The sequence below is a fragment of the Polyodon spathula genome, chromosome 37 (assembly GCF_017654505.1).
Source record: "Polyodon spathula isolate WHYD16114869_AA chromosome 37, ASM1765450v1, whole genome shotgun sequence".
NCBI lineage: Eukaryota > Metazoa > Chordata > Actinopteri > Acipenseriformes > Polyodontidae > Polyodon > Polyodon spathula.
Genome location: NC_054570.1, coordinates 5,214,582 through 5,239,581, shown reverse-complemented (window position 1 = coordinate 5,239,581; position 25,000 = coordinate 5,214,582). Strand labels below are relative to the sequence as shown.

Sequence of the window (25,000 nt, the reverse complement as noted above, 5' to 3'; positions counted from 1 at the left end):
CAGTTCGTACAACCAGAAGCTGTAGATGGCAGTTGTGATTGCCGGGAAGTCGTAGCTCCTGAAGCCGGAGTCGCAGAGCTCCACCGCGAGAGAGAGGCGAGACAGGATCCAGCGATCAGCAAGACTCTCGCTGCCACACAGCTAGAGCACAAACAACAAGACACAGGGTCACTGACACACACCGGGGATGCTACAATACAAATAACACTGAAGAGAATGGAAGGAAAAGTCAGGAAATCCTCTCGTCTTTCCCGTATCTGAAGTACACGTTCCTAGAGTATGGTACTCATTCCATGAATGAGGATAACTGAATAATCCAGAGGCCCCCGAAGACTATGTGTTTATCAAGTGTTTCTGTTTATTAAGTTTAAATGAAAGCAAGTTTAAACCTCTATTAAAGCAGCTTGATTGGGAGAATTGCTTTTCTTTGATCGTGCTCCGCATCTGCTTAGCAGCGTACCCTAGCGTAGTTTGGAACAGTGCAACTCATCCGCTTGTTCTGTCTTTAGAGTTGAATGAATGCAATATGGATTCCAAAAAGAGATCCAGTATAAAAAAAAATAAAACAAGTCACACAGCTTTGAAAATGTTATTCATGGCTACCTCTCTTGTTGTACAAGCTTATCTGTGATCCTGTCGAACTGTTTTTTTTTTTTTATTTAGAGTGCCCAAATTATTTTTCCCCCCTGAAATAAAGCATTAGTAGTTCTGCTTGATAACTGAGTGTGGTGAAGAAATTGCAAAGAATAGTTTCACGAAAAGACATAGATGTCATAAGAAAATGAGGTCAGATTTCTGAATCAGAATGCCCAATTTTTCTCCCCTTATTGCACAAATTCTCCACACAGCTCAGCTCCGAAGGTTCAGTGGGCATCTTCCGATCCCACGGCCAAGCCAGTTTCCTCTTTTACACCCAGGAACTCGAGAGTGGATGCCAGCAAGCTACCGGCATCTGCAGGACAAATGCCTGCCCTGCAGGTGTCCGCCCGTGCTCACTGAGCACCTGGCCAGTAGGGTCGCTGTAGCGCAATGAGAAAAAACAGTCCACCCAGTTTTGCCTCCCTAATGCACAAGAGATAATGCGACACTCCCTTCGGAATTGCCAGCGAAGACCGACGACCTTGCACAGCCAGGACGCGAGCCTGCGCTGCATGGCTCACCCTGCACGCCACGCGGCCGTGCTTTTACCAGGCGAGTCATTTGGGGACCCCATAAGCAACACATGATGGGAAAGCAGAAGGTTCTGATTGAATTCCCAAAAGAACATGACAGTGGATGCCTGTGCAGGAATCAGGAATGTCCCCCCCAGCAGGGAACAATGCAATGCAAACCTTTAGAAAATGCAACTGAAACTGTTAAATGTAGCAACGTTACGTTCTTTAACATACAGACCGAAGAGATGAACCGTAATTACCTGAGCCTTGGCCACTGGTTTAAAGTCTTCTCCGAGAACTCGGATTGCAAACTTGGTTGCGTTCCACAGCTTGTTGCAGAAGTGCCTGTAGCCTAGAATCCGGTTCACATCCAGGTTAATGTCACGGCCTGAAGCAAAAGACGAGTGAAGCAAAGAACAGATCAGACACCTGGAAAGTGCTGAACCAATCACTCAGACTGCACGATAACCTAATGACCAGAAAGAGCTACAATGTCCCAAAACAAACCTTTTTTTTTAACCATACTACAGTTTGATTATTTAGATTGAGCACTCCACAGACAGGAGTCAGTGGAGTTGATCGGGCTGATTTACTATTCAAAGTGAAACGAGTAAAGAAACAGCTGCCTGGGTTTGCTGCTTTAGACTCTGGAGAATATCAGTCCACACAAACCCAAGCAGCTGTTTCTTCACTTGCAACGGTAAATTAGCTCGATTGACACTCATCTGCAGAGAACTTGTTCTGAAGAATTGCATAAAAAGCAGGTTTGTGCAGCTCTACCCACTACCAAAAAGAAAGAAAGGTGAGAAACATTTTTGTGTTAGAATGTGTGCTGTTTAATGCAATGTTAAGCATTTCTTGGTAACGTCTTGATAAGTTCTGTTTCATGAACAAATCAAATATTTAAAAAAGAAAATTATTTGCCCCAGCACTCATTTGCACCGCGAGGTGGACTGTGTTACCTTGACTGGTGTAAGCACAGAGAGCAAATCTCAAGGCATCAGTTCCACACTCCGGGATTCCATTGGGGTAGTCCGATTTCTGTGAGAAAGGAATACAGAAATAAAAACCAGCAATTAAACACCGACAGGAGGGGGCGCTGTGCACCAAGGTACACAATAGAGTTATTTACCTGTCCTTCTTTGGCTTTCTCAATTTCCACTGGGTCAAGATTACTGTCAACAAGCTGAGCGTGAAGGCCCTATGAAAAAAATATAATAGATTATTATTATTTATTATTATTATTATTATTATTATTATTATTATTATTATTATTATTAGCAGTAGTAGTTCTGCTTGATAATTGAGTGTGGTGAATATAGAATAAGAAATTGCAACGAATAGCTTTATGAAAAGACATGTAAGCAAATTAGGTTGGATTTCTGAGTATGTGAAATACCTTAGTATGTATAGACAGAAAGACACTTTTGTATATCCCCACAATCTATATCCTTCCAATAACATATTCTTAATAATGTTAATGCCAAGTTTCATCACAATTTAATAAGACCTTGCAGATGGACAAATGCACGGACAGACACCGCCAGAATTGAATACTGTCAATAAGGTTTGCTAAATAATGGCAATACCAAGGATCACTGTAATTGGAGAAGAGGTTTTCAAGATATAGGCAAAAATGTAGTGCAACATATGTATGTACAGGTGTGGAAATAAAAGCCTTGGTCAGCATTTAACCAGCGATCATGTTGTGATAAGAGGTGAGAGAATAGCTTTCAAGACCTTGGTGAGAATGGTTTTAAGGATGGACCACTCTACCTCAATGGAAATGCCAGTGATGACGTCCAGAGGATCAATGACATTACCCAGAGATTTACTCATCTTTCTGCCGTGAGCGTCACGGACAACTGCATGGAGATACACCTGAAACACACAGGGAGAAATGAATCATCCATCGTTGCTGGAGCAGAACAGTAACATCCAAAAAAAAAAAAAAAAAAAATCAGCCTCATAAAAAGCATATCGCCATGATCAACATAGCAACAGAATTGTTCAAAAGGGGAGGGGGAAAGAAAAACGTAATTGTGACATGACACAGCCCTCCTTGGTCATCTTGTTTCTCACCTCTTTGAAGGGTAGTTTACCAGTCAGTCTCAAACCCAACATTACCATCCTGGCCACCCAGAAAAACAGGATGTCATGCCCAGTCTCCAGCAGCGTCCCGGGATAGAACACACTCAGGTCCTGGGTCTGGAAATACACAACACACTTGAGAGACAACCAACACACACACAGGAATATCACACGCCGCACACACAAGAGACAATACTCAAAGAGGAATATCATACCAACACACGAGAGACAATCCGACACACACAGGAACAGCATACACAGCACACACACACACTCTACGGAGTTCGAGAAGTTGCCCTGCCAACTTTGAAAAAAACATCTACGCATTACAAAATAGATCCACAGACAGGAAAGTTAACGTGGTACAAGTATGCAGTTAGTCACTGAGACAGACAAGAGCAGTGGACTTTAACGAGTCTGCAAATCAGTTTAGTTCAACTCCGCTAAACACGTACACCACACTTTATTCATTGAGCACTTTTTTTTTTTTTTTTTTTTTATTTTCTTTGTTGTTACTTGAATTGTACATTGAAGTAAATGTTGTATTGCTTGCTGAACATGGAGCACTTTTCAATTCTCTATGCACAGTTTTTAATCTCTCTTTATTTTGGTCCCTGCGACGAGCTTGAGGAAAGAAAGACAAATTTCTCTTACCTGATTGGGCCAGCCGAAGATGGAGAAAGGGAAGATTCCTGAAGAGAACCAGGTGTCCAGCACATCCTCATCTGAAAGCATTGCAAGGTGTTAACTGCGTTCCCATTGTGGGGCCAGGACTCTCAATTAAAAGAAAAACTGAAGGTCCCAGTGGAAATTTTGGATGTCCCAGTGAAAACGATGGAAGTCCCAATAAATGTACAAAGTCTCAATGTTATGGTACACAAATCGTTTTACTCATTTATTACAGTATTAACAATAACAAACAGAAACAGACACAAAGCCACAAAAACGCAACATCTACTGTGTCTAAATGAACAGGGGAAAAAAAGCCACAGCAATAGAATCCACAAAAGCAAAATCCATAAAGATCAAACGGACAGACGCGAATCCCAGGGATGCAGACCAAGCCTGAGACTCCCGACAAACCATTCGTGCGTACGGGACACAGGTAGGGCATGCGTGTCCCAGAGAACCTTGAAAAACCTCAATAGGGCAACAAAAGAAAAAAAAAACAACAGTTTGGCGGTGCCCACTCCCAAACCCTGCTCACCCTTACTAAAAAAAAAAATAAAAAAAATAAGAAATTTAATATCTACTTCTGAAAATGCCGGCTGCTTTAATATTGTGTTAGGACGCTGGCACTCACACACACCTCGCACTCACCCATACTTACCCTGTCTCAGCGAGATCTTCTCAGCTGGGACTCCAAACACTTTCGCTGCCTTCTCGCGAGCCTCTTCCTCGCTGCGACCGCTAATCCAGTACTTTCCATCTATGTCCTGAGAAAATAATTTAGGCGTTAATACATTGTGTATCTGTACAAGGAGTAACAGAAGTTATAAGCCTCATCAGCTTGCATATGAAATAAACTTGCTAAACAATGCCCTAGGCTAGTGTTGGGTTTGGATTTGAGGGGCTAGGTGGCACAGATAAGACAGCCACCTAATTCAGTAGCCTTTTCTCTCTCACCTGGAGGCCTGGGTTCCAATTAATTGTGCAGCTCAAGTGAAGTGAGTCTGGTCAGTGGTTTGCTTGTACATAGAGAGAGGGGTACAGGACTGAATGGCAGTCATGCGGCATCCAAGTGAAACTAACGTCATTGTCCCGCGCCTTTCCTGGATTCAATGCTTACCTCCCCAGGAGGAACAGAGGGATCGTCGACAGTCACAAAGTATGCTGGGATGCGATGACCCCACCACAGCTGTCTGGAGATGCACCAATCCCTGTGGAGACAGAACCAAACATTGTTATCAAAACAAGGCAAGGGTTATTTGTTGCCTAAAAAATGAAGCATTTTACATGATTTTTTTCCCAGCCACTTTTAAAAGCTGAATTTCAGAATCACAAATACAGAATGATGAACAACATATAACATACGATTTTAATAAAAACATATTTTATCATGACTACTAGAATTGAAATCTGAAAGAAAAATAAATATACTCAGGATTAATTTCCAGAAACTGGTTTGCTACTTGGACAGGAATCCAGTTGGGATCTTGTTCATCAGACAGTCTCAGTTCTTACCTGATGTTGTCCATCCAGTTGAACCAGGTCTTGAGGTGTGTCTCTGGGATGATCTTGAGCTCTCCTGACCTCACTGCCTCGGCTGCCTGCCTGCCCATCTCCTCACAGCTCACGTACCACTGGGGCTTGAGCAGGGGCTCCACCACGTCCTTGGAGCGGCTGCACACAGGAACCACCATTGGGTTGTCCTTCACCTCCCTGAACTGTCCCCGCTGCTTCAGAGCCTCCAGCACAGCCTTGCGGGCGTCAAACCGCTTCATCCCCTGAGAGAGGGGCAGGGGGGAAAGCGAGAAAGCACTTTACACGAGGATATACCAGAGCACACAGATACAGAGGCTTCTTGTTACCACCTAATAATCACACAGCACCCGAACGGTCACAAATATGTGAACAAAAATCAAGAGTTTACAAGATTACAGTCGAATGGAAGCTAATGTTTTTATTCATTAGGAGTAACTTATTTATTTCATGCTAATAATGGACAGCTTTTGCCAAGACAAAATGAAACAGTAGTTGGGAGGGGCAAGACTTTGATGTAATACATGAGTCTTCAGTGCCCTTCCTCCTCCAGGTCACGTGGATTCCCATTGGCCTGGTGTTGATGGCTGAAAGGTAATGCTGGCTCCAGGGAGCAGCCAAACTGCGGCATCCTTAGCACCTCACCACGGCAACCGTCTGCAATGGGCTGGGTGGGCACTTCGAAATACTGAATTCAGACTTTTCCATATGAACTGGCCAAGTGCTTTACATATGTTTTTAAAAGCCCAGCTCCAGCACTTCAAATTCCTCCAGTCATGCCGTCTACCAGGATAGTCATCCCATCCCAAATGCAGCCACTGCCCTTATTACTGCAGGAGTATCTGAATGATACTCAGATGTATCAATTTGTGTTTGTTAAATCAGATACCGGAATAACAGACGATATCGGATTGTTCTGCTGTTTTAGAGAGGTATCGCTAGGGGTCAAGGGACAGTAATGATACATCATTAGAATGATGAAGTTTCTTGCTCTTAATGAAATAAGCAACTCTTTATATTTTTGTGTTTAGACACAGTACACAGACCCCACAAACAAAGTGACACACTGATTTTATTTATAGTGAAATGGCTAGGGAGACAGGCTCAGGCACAGTACCAGGAATGGAGGGGGCACGTTGATCAGGAAGCCGTTCTCATCTATTATGTTGATGAACTCCAGATCATGCCTCTGTCCCACCTCCCAGTCATTGTGATCATGAGCTGGGGTGATCTTCACAGCACCTGAGAGAGAGAGAGAGAGAGAGAGAGGGAGACAGAGGGAGAGAGAGAGAGAGGGACAGAGAGAGAGAGAACATGGGGGAACATTTTTTTATAAGTGAATCAAATTCTGTGGTGTCAGTTCTGTGGTTGACGATAGGGAACATAAATTGGGAACATTTGGGGTGCTACTACACTGTTGGCTATTTGTGAAGAAAAGATTTTCAGGGGGGCAAGAGCGGGCTGAACTGGCAATAAAACCCCACAATCACAACAACTCTAGAATCTAGTCCACAGTGCAGCTGCCTTCTCCAGCTTTCATTACCTGTCCCAAAGTTGACATCCACAAACTCATCAAACACAACAGGCAGTTTGCGATCGCAGAATGGGTGAACAACAGTCTTCCCCTTGAGGTGCTGTGGAAAGAGCGATGCAAATAATATGAACAACAACAAGTTTAAACATATCTAGGGAACTGCGATGATGATGATGATGATGATGATGATGATGATGACGATGATGATTTAATATGACAATGTTTTAGAATACACACCCTAAAAAAGTGAGCGGTTCCCTAGATATATTTTAACAAGACAGACAGACAGACAAATTAAGATTAACAACCATATTACCTCAAGATTCTGATACTCTCAAACATGTGCTAACCACATTACATCACAACTGTATGAGTGGCTCACAATGTTCCCAAGGCCTGGTGAGATAATGAAGTACCTACCTGATATCGGGCATCCTGTGGGTGGACTGCAACGGCTGTATCTCCCAGCATTGTCTCAATACGAGTGGTGGCGACAATCACCTCCTCATCTGAAACACACAAGAGCACAGGCTGGAGTTACATATGGAACAGCACCCTTACTGGCTGGGTGGACTGCAAGCACTTAAAATTGGTACTGGGAGATGCAGCTTGTTGCCTCTCACCAGAGCCCTCGATCTTGTATGCGAAGGAGACGAGAACCCCGAATTCCACCTTGTCTTTGTACCCCGGGACAGGGAGGAGGGTGCGACCTGTCAGCTCCTTCTTATCTACCTAGAGAGACAGAGAGAGCGAGAGAAAACTTTCAGGTGCAGTAGAACTATGGTAGAACGGTTGTATGTCTAGTAACAGTAAAAGAAATGACAAGAGTTTCTCAATATCTTCTCACTGAAGACTTAATAGTTGAAACCTTTGTCACTGAAGTTTTATTTTAATATTTCAGTGAAAGGCTAAACATTTAGCAGTAAACAACTGCAGAATGGATTGTTATTATTATTAATTTATCCAAAGCGACCTACAGAGACTAGGGGGGGTGAACTATACATCAACAACTGCTGTTGCTGCAGAGTTACTTCCAGTAGGACCTCGGTTTTACATCTCGTCCGATGGCACAAGGAGGTGAAGTGACTTGCTCAGGGTCACACACAGTGAGTCAGTGGCTGAGCCGGAATTTGAACCAGGAACCTTCTAGTATCAAACCCTTTGCTTTCACCACTGAACCACCAAGCCCCCTATATAATTTTAATATATTTATAACCATATTATATTTAACCATTACATCTTCGTCCTTACCTCGATATCGGAGATCGCAGAGTTGAGAGTGCAAGACCAGTTCACCAGACGCTTGCTCCGGTAGATCACCCCTTCCTCGTGCAATTGAACAAACGCTTCCTGCACTGCGTAGGACAATTTCTAGAGAGCGAATAGGGTGGTTTGTGTTAGAAGCGGGTCCAAATGTGAGAAACTAGTGCCTTCATCTGTTTGAGGTCAAGCTAAATAACTCAAGTAGACAAAGGAGACAAGCTTTTGGCTAATGCCACCATGCAAGCATCTTACCAACCCTTGACTCAATCAATTGAACTGGTAGATATTTAAAATGCTTAATTATCTCATACCATACATTAAACTGATGAACACGTCTTAGCATTTTATCTTAGAGATAGCTCAGTTAAGAGGTTGGACCAAAAAAAAAAACAAACAAAAAAAAAAAACACTGTCAGCCACGGGTACTTACAGTATCCATGGTAAAACAGGCCCGGTCCCAGTCTAGAGAGGATCCCAGTTTTTTTAACTGGTGGTAAATTCGATCTCCTTTCCTGTAAAACACAGAAAAAATCCTTATTTACGTGTCTGTGTGCGTCAGTGGCTTTGTTTGTGTTCACAGTCGTAGTCAATGTACTTGTTGCTGTCGTCTTTGTCAGCATTTTCAGCCTTCTTAAATAAATAGTTTTCATTGAAGCACGAGGACTGCTGACTGAATCAGACAGTTGTGCAGGAGATGGGAGTCATGTGACTTGCTTATTATGCGAGTTCCAACTTAAAATAGTTCCGGAATGGCACTCCAGCTTAACTACATCACTGATCAAAAATGAAAACACAAACTGAAGCCCCACTTACTGGTTCTTCCAGTTCCACACCTCCTTTACGAAGGCGTCTCTGCCCAGGTCGTGTCTGTTTTTCTTCTGCTCTCTCCAGAGCTTCTTCTCCACCACCACCTGAGTGGCAATACCAGCATGGTCACAGCCAGGGTTCCACAGGGTGGTTTCTCCCCGCATCCGGTGCCTGGCAACAGACCAACCCAAACCACCCTAGTTAGTGCCTTCACAAAAGAGAAAAGCCACCATAGCAAGCCCACCATTAGATTTTTTAAATCACAGAGACTTGAGCAGACGACTGTACGTGTACAGCATTTAAACGCATACGGAAAACGGGCTCATAAAATCAAAACTTATTAACACTAGGGAGTAAGCAACTGTCCCCTCTGCAGCTGAGTTCGTAGATGAAAAATTTCAATATCAGATCCAATTTACTAACTCAGTTCCCAGGGGGACAGAAATTACAGCTGCACACCCACGGTGTTCATTTTTTAAACTAGTTTAAGAAGTAGTGCTTGAAAAGGCAGCTTAGTGGTTAAAGAAAGGGTCTTGTTACCAGGAGGTTCCAGGTTTAATCCCAGCTGTGCCACTGAGGTCCTATTGTTAGTGACTCGGCAGCAGCAGAAGTTGATACATAGTTCACCCCCTAGTCTCTGCAAGTCGCTTTGGATAAAAGCATCTGCCTAACGACTAAATCATTTTGAAAAGGATATTCTTATTGTTGTGGTAGTTAGTAAGTGTGGTAAATAAATAACCAAGCAGGTAACTAATTAAATATGATTCAATTATGAGTAATATGAAGTATGCCTTAATTTGCCACAGATATAAACAGTATTATCCTGGTTAACCAAGATAATTATTATTTATTTATTTGGCAGACACTTTTATCCAAGGTGATTTACAGGTGATGCAGGGCAGTACAGGGTTACAAAGCAAGCTTAACATTTAAATACAGCTCAGTTTACAGTAAGTGTAAATAATACTACTAAAATATAACATGAACTAGGATGCATCTAGTTAGGATTACAACTAGGTATGTCTACAATGATATAATAGTGCAATAGTGTTGGGATAAAGCCATCTTCAGGGGAAAGCAAGAAGAGAAAAAATGAAGTACTTGGGCTATGACCTATTTACCAGCGAGTTAGAGAATCCTGGATGGCGTTTGTGAGGGCGTGGCCAAGGTGAAGAGATCCGGTCACGTTGGGCGGAGGGATACACATCATAAACACACCCTTGGGGTTCGGCTCAGAGAGATCCTTCCGCTAGACAAAATAGAAACGTCAATAAAATCATTTTCAACCTTTTTTTTTTTTTTTTTTTTTTTTTTTTTTTTCCATGAAATCTTTTTTTTTTTTTTTAATTGAGAATGCAAAATCAGGTTGAATTGTTTTGTAAAATGTTTATGTTCAGAAGCTAAAACAATGTGCCACTGAAATGATTATCAGATGTAAATGAAATATCAGGTTTTAAAAATCAAAATACATGCTATAAAAGCTTGCCACATTCACGTATTTCTACCAAAACTGGACATCTGAGACCTAAGTAGCTGTGGAAGTTACAAAACAGGTATGATATATGGAATCATTGGGTTAGATACAATCACTTTAAAATCTTGTACCCATGAGTCTGGTTCAATACTCACCCCATACTCAGGTTTGAAGAAGCACTGTTTCTCCCACCAGGGGTACCAAGCTGCCTCTACATACTGGGGGCTGTAGGAGTCTGGCATTGCACATTGCACATCTACAGAGACAGAGAGACAGACAGAGTCAGTCAGCAACAATTATCGAGACTCCTCAAAATGCAATACGGAACACGAAACCGCCCTTATCAAAACACTGGTCCGTACAGTCCAAAAAGCCCAATTACAATAAAAAGACAAACAGAGCAACACTAAAATGCACGAATCTAAACAGTTGGAAAGGCAAAACTATAACGAGTCTTCATTTCGAAGATCTGAACAGAGTTCCCAATATGTTTTGGAACGGAAAAGGCATGTAAAGACATATACTCCCTTGGTAGAGATTCTAACTCTCTGTGCTCCAACAATGTGCCAATTATGGACTGACAACAAGCTTTTGCGATAGGTCACATGGTCTAATTGCAGTTAGACAAGGGAATCTGACCTACAACTACGTACCAGGAAGAACCAGTAATTTTCTCATATAGCACTGACTTCATACACTGCAGCCTCTCGTTTTCAACGGAGATCCCCTATCCAGACGCTCATAGGGCCCAGTCTAGCTTAGCTTCTGAGATCCGACAGCAGGAAAGTCAGCCAGGCCACTTTCTCATCAGATCACCACACACAGTAACCCCACACTCCCCCACCCAGTGCCCTCACCTTTCTTCTCTCCAGCTGGAGTTGGGAGGTCATACGTTATGACCCCTAGTTCCTTCTTTTCTTTTTTCTCAGGTTTGGCTTTTTTCTAGGGGAAAAAAAAAAAAAAAATGTTCAAAAGATTGAAAGTTTAGTTTAAGCGGGAGGACCACGAAGCCGAGCTGCTCAGACTGTGCAAAACGTTTATAAAAACCACACAAAAAAAAAAAAGCATACTCAGGAACAACTATTCAACAGAAGTGTTGCTGTTGAACTTTAAAAATAAGACTATGTTTATGCAAATTATAGATTATAGATATATAAGATGTGCTTGAATTTCCACAAATGCTTAAGAGTGACTGGTTAATTTTGCATATCTAATTTATAATTTATAATAGTAAACAAAGCATTGTTATACAGGTAGGTATATCAAAGGATACAGATAACAAACCTTGAGGTGCTCTAATAAATTTGCACGTGTTTGACTGCCTCCACTATATCCCCTTCAAAAGGGTATTTTTACCCCCAGAGGGGAATATTAAATAATATTTTAACAGATATTGATGCACTTTCCACCCCGTTGGGTTAGACAAAGTTATCTCCACTGAGCATAACTGCCCACTGTCTTTTCCAACCCTGTGGGGCAACAGTCTTCCACTATGAGCCTGATAGCAGCCAGTATTCGTGCAATATCTATATTCCTTTCAGTTACAAACACAATGTGTGTGATGGAAATCTCAATGGGGCTGTGCTGTACCTCAGTCTGGGACTGCTGTTTCTTTTGCTCTATCTCTTTCTTCTGTTGAAACTTCTCCATCTTCTCCTTCTTCTTGGCTTCTTTCTTCAGCTGGGCTTCGGTTTTCGGTCGTGGGGCGACGGTGGCCTCCTGCCCTGGGACTGATTGAAAGAGGTGTTTCAGTGTGAAGCAGGCATCTCAAATGGTTAGCCATTAGCAGCTGGAGTAGTGGAGGCAGATTAATAACAAGTATGTGAGCGATGTACATCTTAAAACGAGTAGATCTTAGCATACATGTGGGTGACCATGTTGTCTATCAACAAGAATAGTATGGAACACACAATGGGAAGAAATAGGTATTAAGACGTAAGTCTGATTTCACAACAGGGATGGAAGGAAGACTCCCATTGCATAGCAGTTTGATCCGGTCCTGGTTTTACTATATGTTAAGATACACCTGAGCGTGTTACCTGTTCACTAATCAAGCTCCCAGTAAAACCTGGAATGGGTGAAACAGCTTTGCAATAAGAGTCTTATTTCCATCCCTGCTGTGACATCAGACAGAGAGAGACAGATCCATATAACCTCACTGTCTGACAAGCCATCAATTTCCATCATATTTGGAGAAGCAGTTTTCTGGATATATGGAAAAACACTACAGAACTCTATGGATCAGCAACAGGAAGCTCTCATAGCGCCTGACTGAAGCCAGTGTCGTTGTATCTCGCTCTTCATCACAACAGAATCCACAGACCAAATTCAATCCTGGCTCCAGGTGCAGTCAACACCTACCTTTGGGTACCTGTTCTCCAGATTGCGGGCTGCTGGTTTTTGGGTTGACCTGCCCCACCTTCTCACACAGCTTCACGTCTCCCAGCACCTTCTTGAACTGCGGCTGATTGACACATGTCACAAACCAGCGCGACACGTTGACAAAGGGCTTCCGAACAGCGGGCTCCAACACCTGACAGACAGAGAGACCGACCCACAGACTCAAACACGTGCTGTGTGGCCTATTAACCCTTTGCTGTCTATTTATTCAGAGCTTGTCAGGCACGTCAGGTACAATTTGTTTATTTTACACGCGCTGTTTAAATTCACCCCCCCCCCCCCCCCCCCCCCCCAGAGTAAAACAGGTGTAAAAGGAATTGAATTGCAAAAGGACACTCAGTATTGTATCTCCAGCCAAGCCCCATTCCTTGTTAGCTCTATTTTTCACATACCTCTTTATAGACGTGCATACTGATAAATCCTCTCCTGATCAATCATTTTATCACCAAACTCCTCAATAATGTGATCCAAGTCATTATTTTATTACTATAACATCTCAAAAAGCTCTGCAAATGTCTGCGATATTCTTTGAGCGCTGGATGCAGAAGCAGCTATCTCCTTTGTTTATGTCCGTGTTATCTCTGTAGTGGATGGGGCTATGAGATATGCTCTTTTTTTCGGTTTCATTCGGCTCCTATCGGTTTCACTCGGCCATTGAAAGGTTTTCTCTGCTTTTTCCGGAGAAAAAACGACGAGAGACCTGCGCTTTACGTCTTTTTGAGACTGGAAAGGGAAAATTGTAATGTCGGACCTGGTACATAAAACATATACATAAAACAAAAATGTTTTAGGCCTTGTAGGCAAAATTCTCATCTTACAGAACCTTGTTCTTTGATGCATTACTGGGGGGAACTGAAAGGCATTACAGTCTAATTCTCTATAACTGCTGCTGTGTCATTTTAATTCATGTCCTTTTTTAAATTTTTAAACAAGCGGTTAGTAATTAATGTAAAAACAGAGAAAGCACAATTTCCTCTGCCTCATGAGTAATACACAAACGTGCCTGAAACTTCAAGGACGGCTGCCCTAAACCTTCCCAATTGGATATATGCCAAACTGTGACATGCCGCACAGAGGCAGACTTCATTCTGGACAATAATAATTGTGACCCTAGTTACTCACGTATTTGAAAGGCAGGAGCAGGGAACAGGCCACTGTGATGTCAGCCAAGGTCAAGCTCTCCCCAACCAGGAAAGTCCTGAGTTTGAGGAAAGAGTCCAGCATAGTCAAAACCTTCTTCAGCTCTGTCTGAGCACGCTCTGTAACCTAGTCAAACAAACCCATGCTTTAGCCAAGACCACAGGAACTGTAAAGCTTAGAAAACCACATTTTAGCTGATAAAAGCATAAGCAATGCATTAGCAAGACAGTTTGCTCTTCGTATTTTATACTACAATGTAAAGTATGCAGATATTTCAAAGACCATTTAGTATGTTAATAGTTATTAAAAGCGAGTAGTTTACAACAACTTCTAACAGTCAACCTACTTTTTCAAGGGTGATCGGTTCACAGCAGATTTAGCAGGGGCCTGATTGTTCAAACCTGCTGATTTCAATAATACACCAAAACTGGGGGAGTTCTGAAACCCAGGACAGGGTGCAGGACTAGTGGAGGTTTCTAACCTTGAAGACTGGAAGACGGAGTGTGGTCTGGTCTCTCTTACCTGTTTGTTGGGATCAAGCATTCCCAGCAAAGGGAAGGTCAAGGCACAAGCAGCCGGAGTGACCTCATTCTCCGCAAAACTGACCCACTGCCTGACCAGAGCGGAGTCCCGCTGCCCACTACCGGCCATCTCCTCCGGACACAGGAAGTAGCTCACGGACGTCGCGCCCGCTAGGACCAGCCCCCCACCTGTCACCAGAGAGGGATGGGGCGTGGCCGGCGAGGTTCCGCCCCCTGTCTGGACCCGGGGTCTGGATGAAGGGGGCGTGAACTCAGCAGCTACGAGGGCGGTCTGACTGCGGAAGTCATCCGCGTGAGGAGAGACGTAGAGAGTGGACATCCTGGAGAACTGAACAGAAAACAAAAGAAAATGGAAAAGGACTCTGGGAAGACAGAAGGAAAGAGAGGCACAAGATGAAATGCATCTCGGTCTGACTTGGTGTTTGAAATATGACACTATCTAAAAAGTGAAATATTACTTATATATAGGGCTAGAGGCTCACAGCAGTCTTTTATCAGGTCCTAGGGTTCAGACTATGTGCTAGGAAACTGAGCAATCAGGCCTTTGTAAATTTGCACTATCCCAATAGCCTACAAACCCTGGAAGTCATTTATGCAGCTATAGGGGTGCCTGATTGCTCAAACTCTTATATAGTAATACTCAATTCAGTGTGGTTCTTAGTTTTTAATCTTAGTATCTATATGTAGGTATATATGTATACATGTTAACTGTATATGTGGTAATGCTCTGACAAGTATTCGTACAAACAATGTTGGGAATGTATTCGTTCACATAACATCATTTATAAATGATTGTATGAAAGGAAATAAATAAAAACAACTAACCAACCAATACTAGGCACGGACGGAAATGACAACTGATAACTCTTACATCCGAATTACTTGGGATTAAATCTGATTAAACTCAATGGCGCACCTTATTTGAGGGAAAACGTTTTTATATGCTACCTGGTGGATCTGGAGGCAGCCAAATCTGCATTTAGTAAGCAAAGATAAAATAGACCAGACCTTATTATACAACTGAAAGCAATAATAGGTATAGTATATATAATTACAGAGTGGGGCGAATATGCATCAGAAAACTAAGTCCAGCTGTTCCATAGATTTCTGTAACCCATAGAATTATGTATCCCCATGATTCCATGCTTGTACAGATGCAGTTTTTCAAAGCTGGACATGCACGCATGATATTCCTATGCCCGAGCCCCGCTGCGTGCTCAAGCACTGCCAGTTCTGCTGCAGTTTGCAACAAATATCGAAAACGAGACTAATTCTGCATCAAAATAAAACAGCACATTTAACACCATACACACACGCTCAGCCTCCTGCGTTGCTCAATACACGTAACCCTTCATTAAAAGTAACCTTACAAAACTGCACATTTCTTTTAAACATATTTAATTTTATTACATGTAAATACTGTTCAGAGACGCCAAGCGTTCACGTAGCGATCTTGATCTACGCATGTGTCAAATCTAAGGGGGCACACAAATCTGCGTAACAAACACCTGTCATTCTTAAACCCGTCATGTCACGTTCTCAAATCAAATTGCCACAACATATTTGGTTTCTTATTTCGGATTTAATAAAGTTATCGACATGTGGTAGTATACGTTTTGTAAATATTAAACTAAATTACAAAAGCTTAAATTAGAGAATACGTACTCCCTGTGATGATGATGATGATGATGATGATGATGATGTGTAAATTATATAGTTTACATCACTTTCCCAGCATTATAATCTGATCTCTTATCTTTCCACACAAACACAAATTCATACCTTGCTTAAAGTGTGTGCGCAGCAGATCAACCTGTGTTGTATGAGTTAGGGATTTCTTCCAATCTGCTTTTTGTTGTAAAACCTGTTCAGTTTCTTTTCTGATGAAACTCACTGCAAACCGGCATCCACGTGTGGGAGGAGTTGCCTATCAGGACCCCTTGCTCAAGAACTCCACTATACAAATGCGCCCGCACAGCTACCTGATTAAAACTGCAAAAGCGGGCTGATGCACTCAAACTAACAGTGCTAAGTTCTGCCAGTTGTTTGTTATGTCTTCAATATAAGAAAAAACATTTAGTAGTATTACTTCATTGGTGATTTCTCACACACTGTTTTTAATCCCAAAGGCTCTCGATCAGCCTTTCCAATGCTGAACTGATTAAACTACACCCCCCTGGCGCTGAGGAGGACGCAAAACAAAATGTATATACAGTACGACAATGGTTTCCAAACTTCCACAAAATGTTGTCTACCGCGTACCCCCATCTGAGACAGGGTCATATTATTATACCTATGAAAACAGAAAAAAAATGTATTTTCTAATTACTAGGCTTCAGTACTTACTGATGTTAACTGAATATATATATATATATATATATATATATATATATATATATATATATATATATATATATATATATATATATATATATATATATATATATATATATATATATATATATATATATATATATATATATATATATATATATATATATATATAATGCTTACCTACCAATGTGATGGATGTAAAACTACACCCTGATTAGTTAACAATGCAGCCCCTAGACAAGGGTATGTTATTCTGTATTTTGAAATGAACGAATAGGACTTCAAGTTACAAAATGATTTAAGTAAGTCATTTAAAAAAAATAAATAAACAGGACTCGAATAAACGGATCTTGTGACTTGGTGAAGCGTCATGCCTGCTTCATTTTGAATAGCATGTATTGGATCGTTTATTGCCATTTTAGCCAGGCCATGTGTAAAACAGAGGAGCTGGAAGACAGACCCTGCAATTTAGTATAAGACTCGAGGACCGTGGATATCTGTGAGCTTGCTGCCCTGGTCATAGAGTGACTTAGGTGAATACTGCTAACTTCTAACCCTGCTCAAAGGCTATGAATGTTCAATGTGGGCCTTTTATGAAAGAAAGGCCAATGCTGCAGCAAAACCTGTCGTGCTTTGAAGAATATAGTAAAATCCTGTTTACAATCCTTATAAAATTTTACAATGGTAGTTTTGAAGTTTTTCCATGGTTGCATTACGGATTTACCATAGTTAATAGTGGTTTGCCATGTTTCTTTATTAATATGAGTTACCATGCCTCTCTGGGCTTTACCATGCTAACGTATATACGAGTTACCATGCTTTCAGTAGGTTCTATTACACCATGCTAAGCTTTTACAACAGAAGTTTTTTGTTAAGATCATTTTCTGCTCCCCAGCAAACACTGCCTGGTCACCTTATTGGGTTGTATCTTATTTGATGTGGCCTCACCCTGGTGTGGGGAATGTTCTCCTCATATATCCAGAGTCCCTTGATTACTCTTCAATTAAAGATCACATAAGTCTTGGAAAATGCAGCTGGGTTGCAGGTTTGGGTTATCAGATTATCACAGGTAAATACCAATTATTTAAATACTCTAGGGGAATTCATACCTGCACATTGTCATGGTAACAGTTTCATTCAATAAGTAAGCAGTCGGGGGGGGGGGGGGGGGGGATGACCTTCATAGAGCTCTCCCTGGTACACTTGCAGTGTTTGGGGAACCAGAACAATCTCACAGGCGGTGCTGTCACAGTACAGTCAAAAACCACCTTTGTTTCCAGATGAACTTTTATATTTTTGACTGCAAATGAAAAAAGAATAATTTTCACCAACTCAAAATTCTCCACCCTTTGTTGCTTCCCAGTAAAGTGATTGTATCTAACATAAGTAGTAAGCCAATGGCAGCAATTATGTAGTATTCAACAACAACCTGCCAGGCGTGGTGAAGGATACCTTACACAGTACAGTACTATTATGAAGTAGTCTTTAGCAGATCCTTTTCTTTTTATCAAAAGCGACTTACAGAGACAGGGGGCAGAGTCATTAACATTAGGACCTCAGTTTTACATCTCATCCAAAGGATGGAGTACAAGGAGGTTAAGTGACTTGCTCAGGGTCGCACACACAGTGAGTCAGTGCCTGAGCTGAGATTGAACTGTGGTCAATTTCTTGAACCACTGATTGCTGATGACACACCATGCATTCCAGTTATCTATTTAGACAGGCAGGCAGGCAGGCAGGTAGATGGGCAGTCAGGGTGAGCCCCGGTAGTAAAATTACAGCGAACCTGTGCAGGGTCCTCATGGTGCACAGTTATCCCCCAGAGTCCTCTTGACAGACACAACGAGAGATATGAGACTGAAAGAAAGCGGGGAGGACAGCTATACTGTGGAAAGGGGAAGTCTGTGGTTTAACAGCAGTCCCTCAAAATAAGACTCATGAACTGCCAAATTATGTTAAAATAATGGTATGATTCTTAAAGCAATATGATTTTTTTTTTTTAATTTCTTGTGAATCCAACATATGTATCCACTTCTATGTGGAACGAAGCATTAGTCTTTTATGAATAACATATTGATTTACCAAACTCAATTAATACTGATTATAACTGGCTCAGGTTAATATAAAGTTATATGTTAATTTAAAGCTCTATCTATCTCTACTCATTTCTTAATAACTCCAATATTGAATATCATACAAAAACGTATTTGTGTGGAAGTTAGAGAGAGGACTAATTTTGGTTTGTGCTCCATCGCTTGTTCAAACAAATACACTTTGAATATTTAGACAGGTATATACTGTAGCCGGAATTACATTTGATCTTAATTATGCAGGTTCGCTTCCTCGAAGCCCTTTCTCATCCACCCACCGTCACACCCCTTTAAAAAAATAAATAAATAAAATCATGGAACACCAAAAAATGGTAACCCTATATCTCTATTTCTTCTGCAGTTCACTACAAGTAAAAATCGCATCTCGCCCGTGAATGAACCGCGCTATAGTTTTAGGTAAATAACCACAAATTATCTATGTGCAGCCAGGATAACACAAGCTATTGTGAATTGCGTAATGCGCTACTGGCACGCCCATATTGCAGTCTATTTACTCAGAAGTTGGTGAGCCTGTTTGTGAGGAAATCGAAAGTAGACTTTTCTCGATAAACAAAAAAAAAATAATAATAATAATTAAAATGGCTGCTGGTGGTACAAGTTTTTCGGGGCTTCACAGCGATTTAAGTTGTCCTATTTGTCTCGAACTTTTTAAAAATCCTGTCTCTCTGCCTTGCGACCACAACTACTGCGCGTCGTGTATTCGTCAGTACTCCAACCGCACTGACAGCTCGGTCTCCTGTCCCGAATGCGGACAGGAGTTCACGGAGAAAACCAACTTCAAAACGAACCGACTGCTCGCCAAAATTGTAGATAGCTTCAAACAACTCAAGTTAAAGAAAGCAAGACAGTCTCGAGGTGCACAGGACGAGTTTTACAGCCCACAACGCTGCGAGGAGGTGAATCTATACAGAGATGAGGAAGTGTGTGTGGATACCAGTCGCCCAAATCCTAAACCAAACAAGGGACTCAAAGAGTCTAAACCGCTGTCCAGCAGCGTGAGTATATGCTTAATGTTTAAGGTTGACTGTAGACCGATAAAATGTATGCATGTAAATAGGACACTGAATACAAAGTCAGATGTAAAACAAAAAACAAACCAAAAAAAAAAAAAAAAACCTCGCTATAGTTTCCTCGATTTCAAGTTTCGAATATGTAAACACAAGGTGTCCACCATTCTCTGCCTGGCCTTTCAATACAAACAGAGCATGTGCCAAAATATTCATTGCCCTACTTGGCACTTGTATTATTTGGTTGTCCCCTGACCAAACTCTCTTAGTTGTGACACATATATTTATGTGGGTGTTTTTTTGTTTGTTTGTTTGTTTTTTTGCTCAGAAAAACAGAGCTGCAGACTTGAAGCACCTCACAGAGCACTGGCAGAAACTGACTCAGCTCTGGAATGAGCAGAAGGAACATATCTCAGAGACCAAGGCAAGTGTATTTCAGCCTCATCACATCAGCACTTGGGAGCTTGTCTATGGAGACCATACACATAGCTGCATTCTACCCTGAGAACAGCCCTAAGTGCATTGAAATTTGGTAGGGACATTCTTAAGTAAAAGTCAACTGTTATAATCTATGAATACATGGTGGAGCCCTGTCTGTGAATGGGGCACACTTTTAGCTAGAGAACACACAATTGTAATGAAACAGCCACGACCAGTACATATAAACTGCAGTATCCAACAGTAAGTACTTTTTAGTGTAGTGAATTAGAAAATCAGAACATATTTCACTAATTAATGCACCAGTTCTAAATCCACTGCTTACTGATGAAACACCTTGCGCTCAGTCTCTTTCAGTGTACATAAAACTGATTTTGAGTTTCATTAGTACCTTGTAGCACTCCACCAAAAGATTGCCATTATCTTAAGTATATTGGAGTTCTGTACTGTGAGACAATAATAATATTTTTTAGTGTTAGCAATTATTTCAATGTTCTGTTGTAAATGACTAGCAAATACCTGTAGAATGCAATAGTTAATGTCTTATCTCCTGTAAGTTACCGTTCATACTGTGAAACAGCAGGGGACACAGCATTCATTTACTGTAGCAATGACATTGAAACACTTTTTCGATATCCTAGCATCAGCTGCACGAATTGAAAACCGAGATTCGAGCCCAGTTTGACCAGTTGCACCAGTTTCTCTACACAATTGAGAAGGAACAGGTCAGAAAACTACAAGAGGAAGCCAAGTGGGCTCTTGAATGTATGGAACAGCAGCTTCTGCTCATCACCCAGGAGAAAGATCTTGTAGAGATGGAAGTGACCATGTTCCAAAACGAAAACTCTGAGAAGACAAAAGTGGGTTTGTCTCCATTTTTACAGCCAGACATTTTTGTAGGGTAATTAAAGATTACATTATACAGCTTTTACCAATTGAAACTGCCTTAGTTTTATTTGTAGCTGTATATTGAGAACCATTCATCCAGTTATAGTGAACCTATACTTCTAGCATTTATCTGTATTTTTAAAAAGTCACTGATAGTGCTCCATATTCATTTTGTAATTCTATTTTCTTTTTTTTTTATGTAGGAGAGCCACACACTTAACAGTTGTAAAAGGTAATCACCTTTCTTTCTTTCTTTCTTTCTTTCTTTCTTTCTTTCTTTCTTTCTTTCTTTCTTTCTTTCTTTCTTTCTATTCTGTCCCAAAAGTGCAGTGGTACCCAAATCAGTCCCAGTAACAGTATATGAGGAGGCGATGTATGCTTTGACCATAAGTTCCTCTTACCTGCAGGTCAAATAATAAGGAGATTCCAGAGCTGATCTGCCATGAGCTGGCACACGGAGCTCACCGGGGACCACTGCAGTATGCAGCGTGGAAGCGCATGTGGAGCATCATAGATACAGGTGTGGCAGAGGCACACTTTATCCAGTTGTGATGAAACTTGCTATCAGCATTATTTAGTAAATTTTTTCTGAGTATCAGTTTGTGGGGCTATATGACGGCATCTCTGTTCTTTACATACCGTTGATATGCAGTATTAACCTTTTTGTTTTAGCTCAGATTTTGAATTTAGAGCCGTGGCGGAGAATGTGTGTTGCAGACGTGCTTGTTCTCTTTTGTTACAGTCCCAGCTTGTCTCACCTTAGACCCTGTCTCTGCTCACCCCTCCCTCGTGCTGTCCACAGACCAGACCTCAGTAGAGGACTCTCCCAGGCTCCCAAGTTCAACACTCAGTCCCAAGAGCTTTGAGCCCTGCCTAGATCTGCTGTCTTTGCAGGGATTTGCCACTGGGAGACACTACTGGGAGGTCAGGGTCCCGAGCAGAGAAGGGTGGGCAGTGGGCATTGCCAGTGAGTCTGTACAGAGAAAGGGCAACCTCCCACTAACTCCGCAGAATGGGTTCTGGGCCATGTGGCTCACAAACGGCAATGAATTTTGGATCCCAGATGCTTCTCCTGTCCGACCAGCGCTAGGTAATAGGGCACGAATCATTGGGGTCTATCTGGATAAGGAATGTGGTCAGTTGTCCTTCTACAATGCTGAGAACATGGAACACATCCATACTTTGGTGGATACATTTCCCAAGAAAGTGTATCCTTATTTCAGCCTTGGAGTAGCTCAATCTGGCTTTCCAGGTGACAGTGGGGTTTTGAAGATTCACCACATGCAAGTATAATAAAGAAATGCTATAAGGAAATGCCCAGAACTTCCTGAAAAGATGTCCAAATGTGGCCTGAAGCATTTAAGCATTCCAAAGTATTCTCAGCTATGTTTTATGTTTAAACACATACTTTATGCATGGAATTATTATGCTTGTGATGTCATTATTATTGTACATATGTAAGTAATATTTATAATAGTAATATAAATATATCCAATCATTATTTGCTTCTGATTGCCTTTTCCAATCCCATTCATCCATATGAACTCTACTGCCTCAAATTATATTTCTCACACATTAAGCCATTAAAAGCCATTAAAATTTTTGTCGACTTGACTGTTATCATAGTTTTAATTGAACATTTATGATTGGTTCTCTGTATATGTTGGTACTGGATATGAAGCCGTTGTTTCCCCCTTTTCCAAAGGGGAGATAGTGAATTTTATTTTTTATTTATTAGTCCCAATAACGGGATGCTCCATGTGAGGAGGCGATGTATTCTTTGGCCATAAGAAGGCACGGCATTCCTCTTACCTGCAGGTCCATTAATGATAAGGAGATTCCAAGGCCGAGTTACAGTCAAATTGGATGTTGTTAGCTGTAGGGAGTGGGTGTCTCGTGTATTGTGGGGTGACTTGTGAAGGCGAGGCGAATGGTACAGCATTCCTGCAGGTAAGCGTGGCACGGTGTTGAGTGAAAAGAAACTACAGTGAGGTAAACATGATGGTATTCACCCTAAAACGTATTTGCTTCATTGTTTTGCTGTTACATTTGAATGGCAGCTCTTACAAATGCTGGTATTTAAAGGGAGATGCTAACCAAATGATATGAACAGCCGAGACATCCTGAACAGACGTCATTCCACTCAAACTAAATAAGGGTTAAGCAGTCCATATCAAATATTTGTAACAATTTCACTGAGAATATCAAATGAGCAGTAAATGATTACGTTCGTCACAATATTATTATTATTATTATTATTATTATTATTATTATTATTAGTAGTAGTAGTAGTAGCAGTCATAGTATTAGTAGTAATACCGGTGGTAGTAGTTGAAATGAAGCGTAAGTATAACAAGGATGACTCCAAAAGTATGCTGTTTTAATACAGAAGCTCCATGACAACTCAAGCCTGCTGACAGGTACATACAATTCTTGGCCAGCTAGCAGGGAGAGAAAAGAAACCTAACCACAGCTAACTGCTGTTTCTGTTGACAGATATAAATGTAACACCTTTACTTGGTTAGAAGAAGTACCTGACAACATCTTACATAATGCATGCAAATATTCAAGGATTGTATTGTGAATATCTTGCATGTGTCTACAAGTCTGTGACAACCAAGTGCTGTGAGGAAGTTGCGATATCGCAAGGCTGTGGAAATGACTACATTTAAATGATGAATCTAAGGAACTTAATCGTATTGATTACGGGCTAGTTTAACTGTGCAAGTGAGAACATGGCCTTAGTTAACCATTTCTTCCCTCTGTTCAGGTCCCATTGGCTTAACATGAATCCCTGGTCTTACTTACTATTGGGCTGAAACTTAGATCACGGCCCTAAGTTGTTTCTTCTTCTTCTTCTTCTTCTTCTATTTAGTTAATTGCCACCTACTGTTCAGATCTGGCAATTAAAACTGCTGTGAACACACTTTTTAAACTCTATATGTAAAATATTCTTAAATCTTCTGGTTTTTCTAATATATTTTCCAACACGTCCAATAATACTTTTTTTCTATTTTACTTCCATCACCTATATTATATATATATATATATATATATATATATATATATATATATATATATATATATATATATATATATATATATATATATATATATATATATACACTGTATATAAGCCCTAATCTCTTTCCAAATATCTTCCATTGCACTACATTCCATACTGATGCGCTCTAATTCTATACAGGTGTTCTTTCAATGTTGAATGACTTATAAGAAGCCTTATTAATGCATACCCTTATTTTAACCTTATCTTGAGCCTTATAAAACGCCTTAACCTTTTTTTGCCTTAAGTTTGACCGGGACCTTCCCCTTTTCTATCCTGAAAAAAACATGGAAACAACACTATGTACCCCTAAACGTGTAGCTGATTTCAAATGTATTTAAGTAAAGAGGATCGTATCGTAAGAGCTCTGGAAAGAGAAGGCGAGGAGAAATAACATTACAAAACTCAAAGACAGCTCTACTTTCAGCTTCGCGTTTCAAAACGTTGTGAATGGACAGGGGAGGTGTGTTTTCTGTCCTTGTTTGGTATCCGTACCCACAAGAGCTGGAAGAATGGCCGGCGTTATGATGAACCTCTGGCTCCGCTGCACA

The 25,000-nt window shown here is 41.1% G+C and overlaps 2 protein-coding genes across 3 annotated transcripts; one reads left to right on the top strand and one right to left on the bottom strand.

The window, feature by feature from the left end:
- vars1 (valyl-tRNA synthetase 1) lies at positions 1 to 16,382 on the bottom strand (the record flags this gene model as incomplete). The annotated part of the gene is made up of 25 exons (XM_041235160.1): positions 16,273 to 16,382; positions 14,588 to 14,935; positions 14,048 to 14,191; positions 12,887 to 13,058; positions 12,116 to 12,255; positions 11,383 to 11,467; positions 10,681 to 10,781; positions 10,173 to 10,300; positions 9,058 to 9,222; positions 8,675 to 8,756; positions 8,233 to 8,352; positions 7,605 to 7,713; positions 7,402 to 7,490; positions 6,991 to 7,081; positions 6,565 to 6,689; positions 5,430 to 5,692; positions 5,035 to 5,125; positions 4,576 to 4,681; positions 3,900 to 3,970; positions 3,237 to 3,362; positions 2,931 to 3,035; positions 2,287 to 2,355; positions 2,117 to 2,195; positions 1,415 to 1,542; positions 1 to 141 (listed from the first exon to the last, which is right to left on the bottom strand). Coding segments are annotated over exons 2-25 (3,069 nt in total), but the record flags the coding sequence as incomplete, so codon positions are not given.
- Positions 16,383 to 19,524: 3,142 nt separating this feature from the next.
- On the top strand, positions 19,525 to 22,998 carry LOC121304309 (zinc-binding protein A33-like). Of its 2 annotated transcripts, XM_041235372.1 has the most exons (6): positions 19,525 to 20,047; positions 20,388 to 20,483; positions 21,139 to 21,357; positions 21,589 to 21,617; positions 21,793 to 21,905; positions 22,128 to 22,998. In XM_041235372.1, exons 1-6 carry the CDS (start codon positions 19,631 to 19,633, stop codon positions 22,676 to 22,678), a joined length of 1,425 nt encoding a protein of 474 aa, XP_041091306.1. In that variant the 5' UTR covers positions 19,525 to 19,630; the 3' UTR covers positions 22,679 to 22,998. The 2 variants fall into 2 exon arrangements, with proteins under 2 accessions (XP_041091306.1, XP_041091307.1); XM_041235373.1 differs by lacking the exon at positions 20,388 to 20,483.
- The last annotated feature ends 2,002 nt before the right edge of the window (positions 22,999 to 25,000 follow it).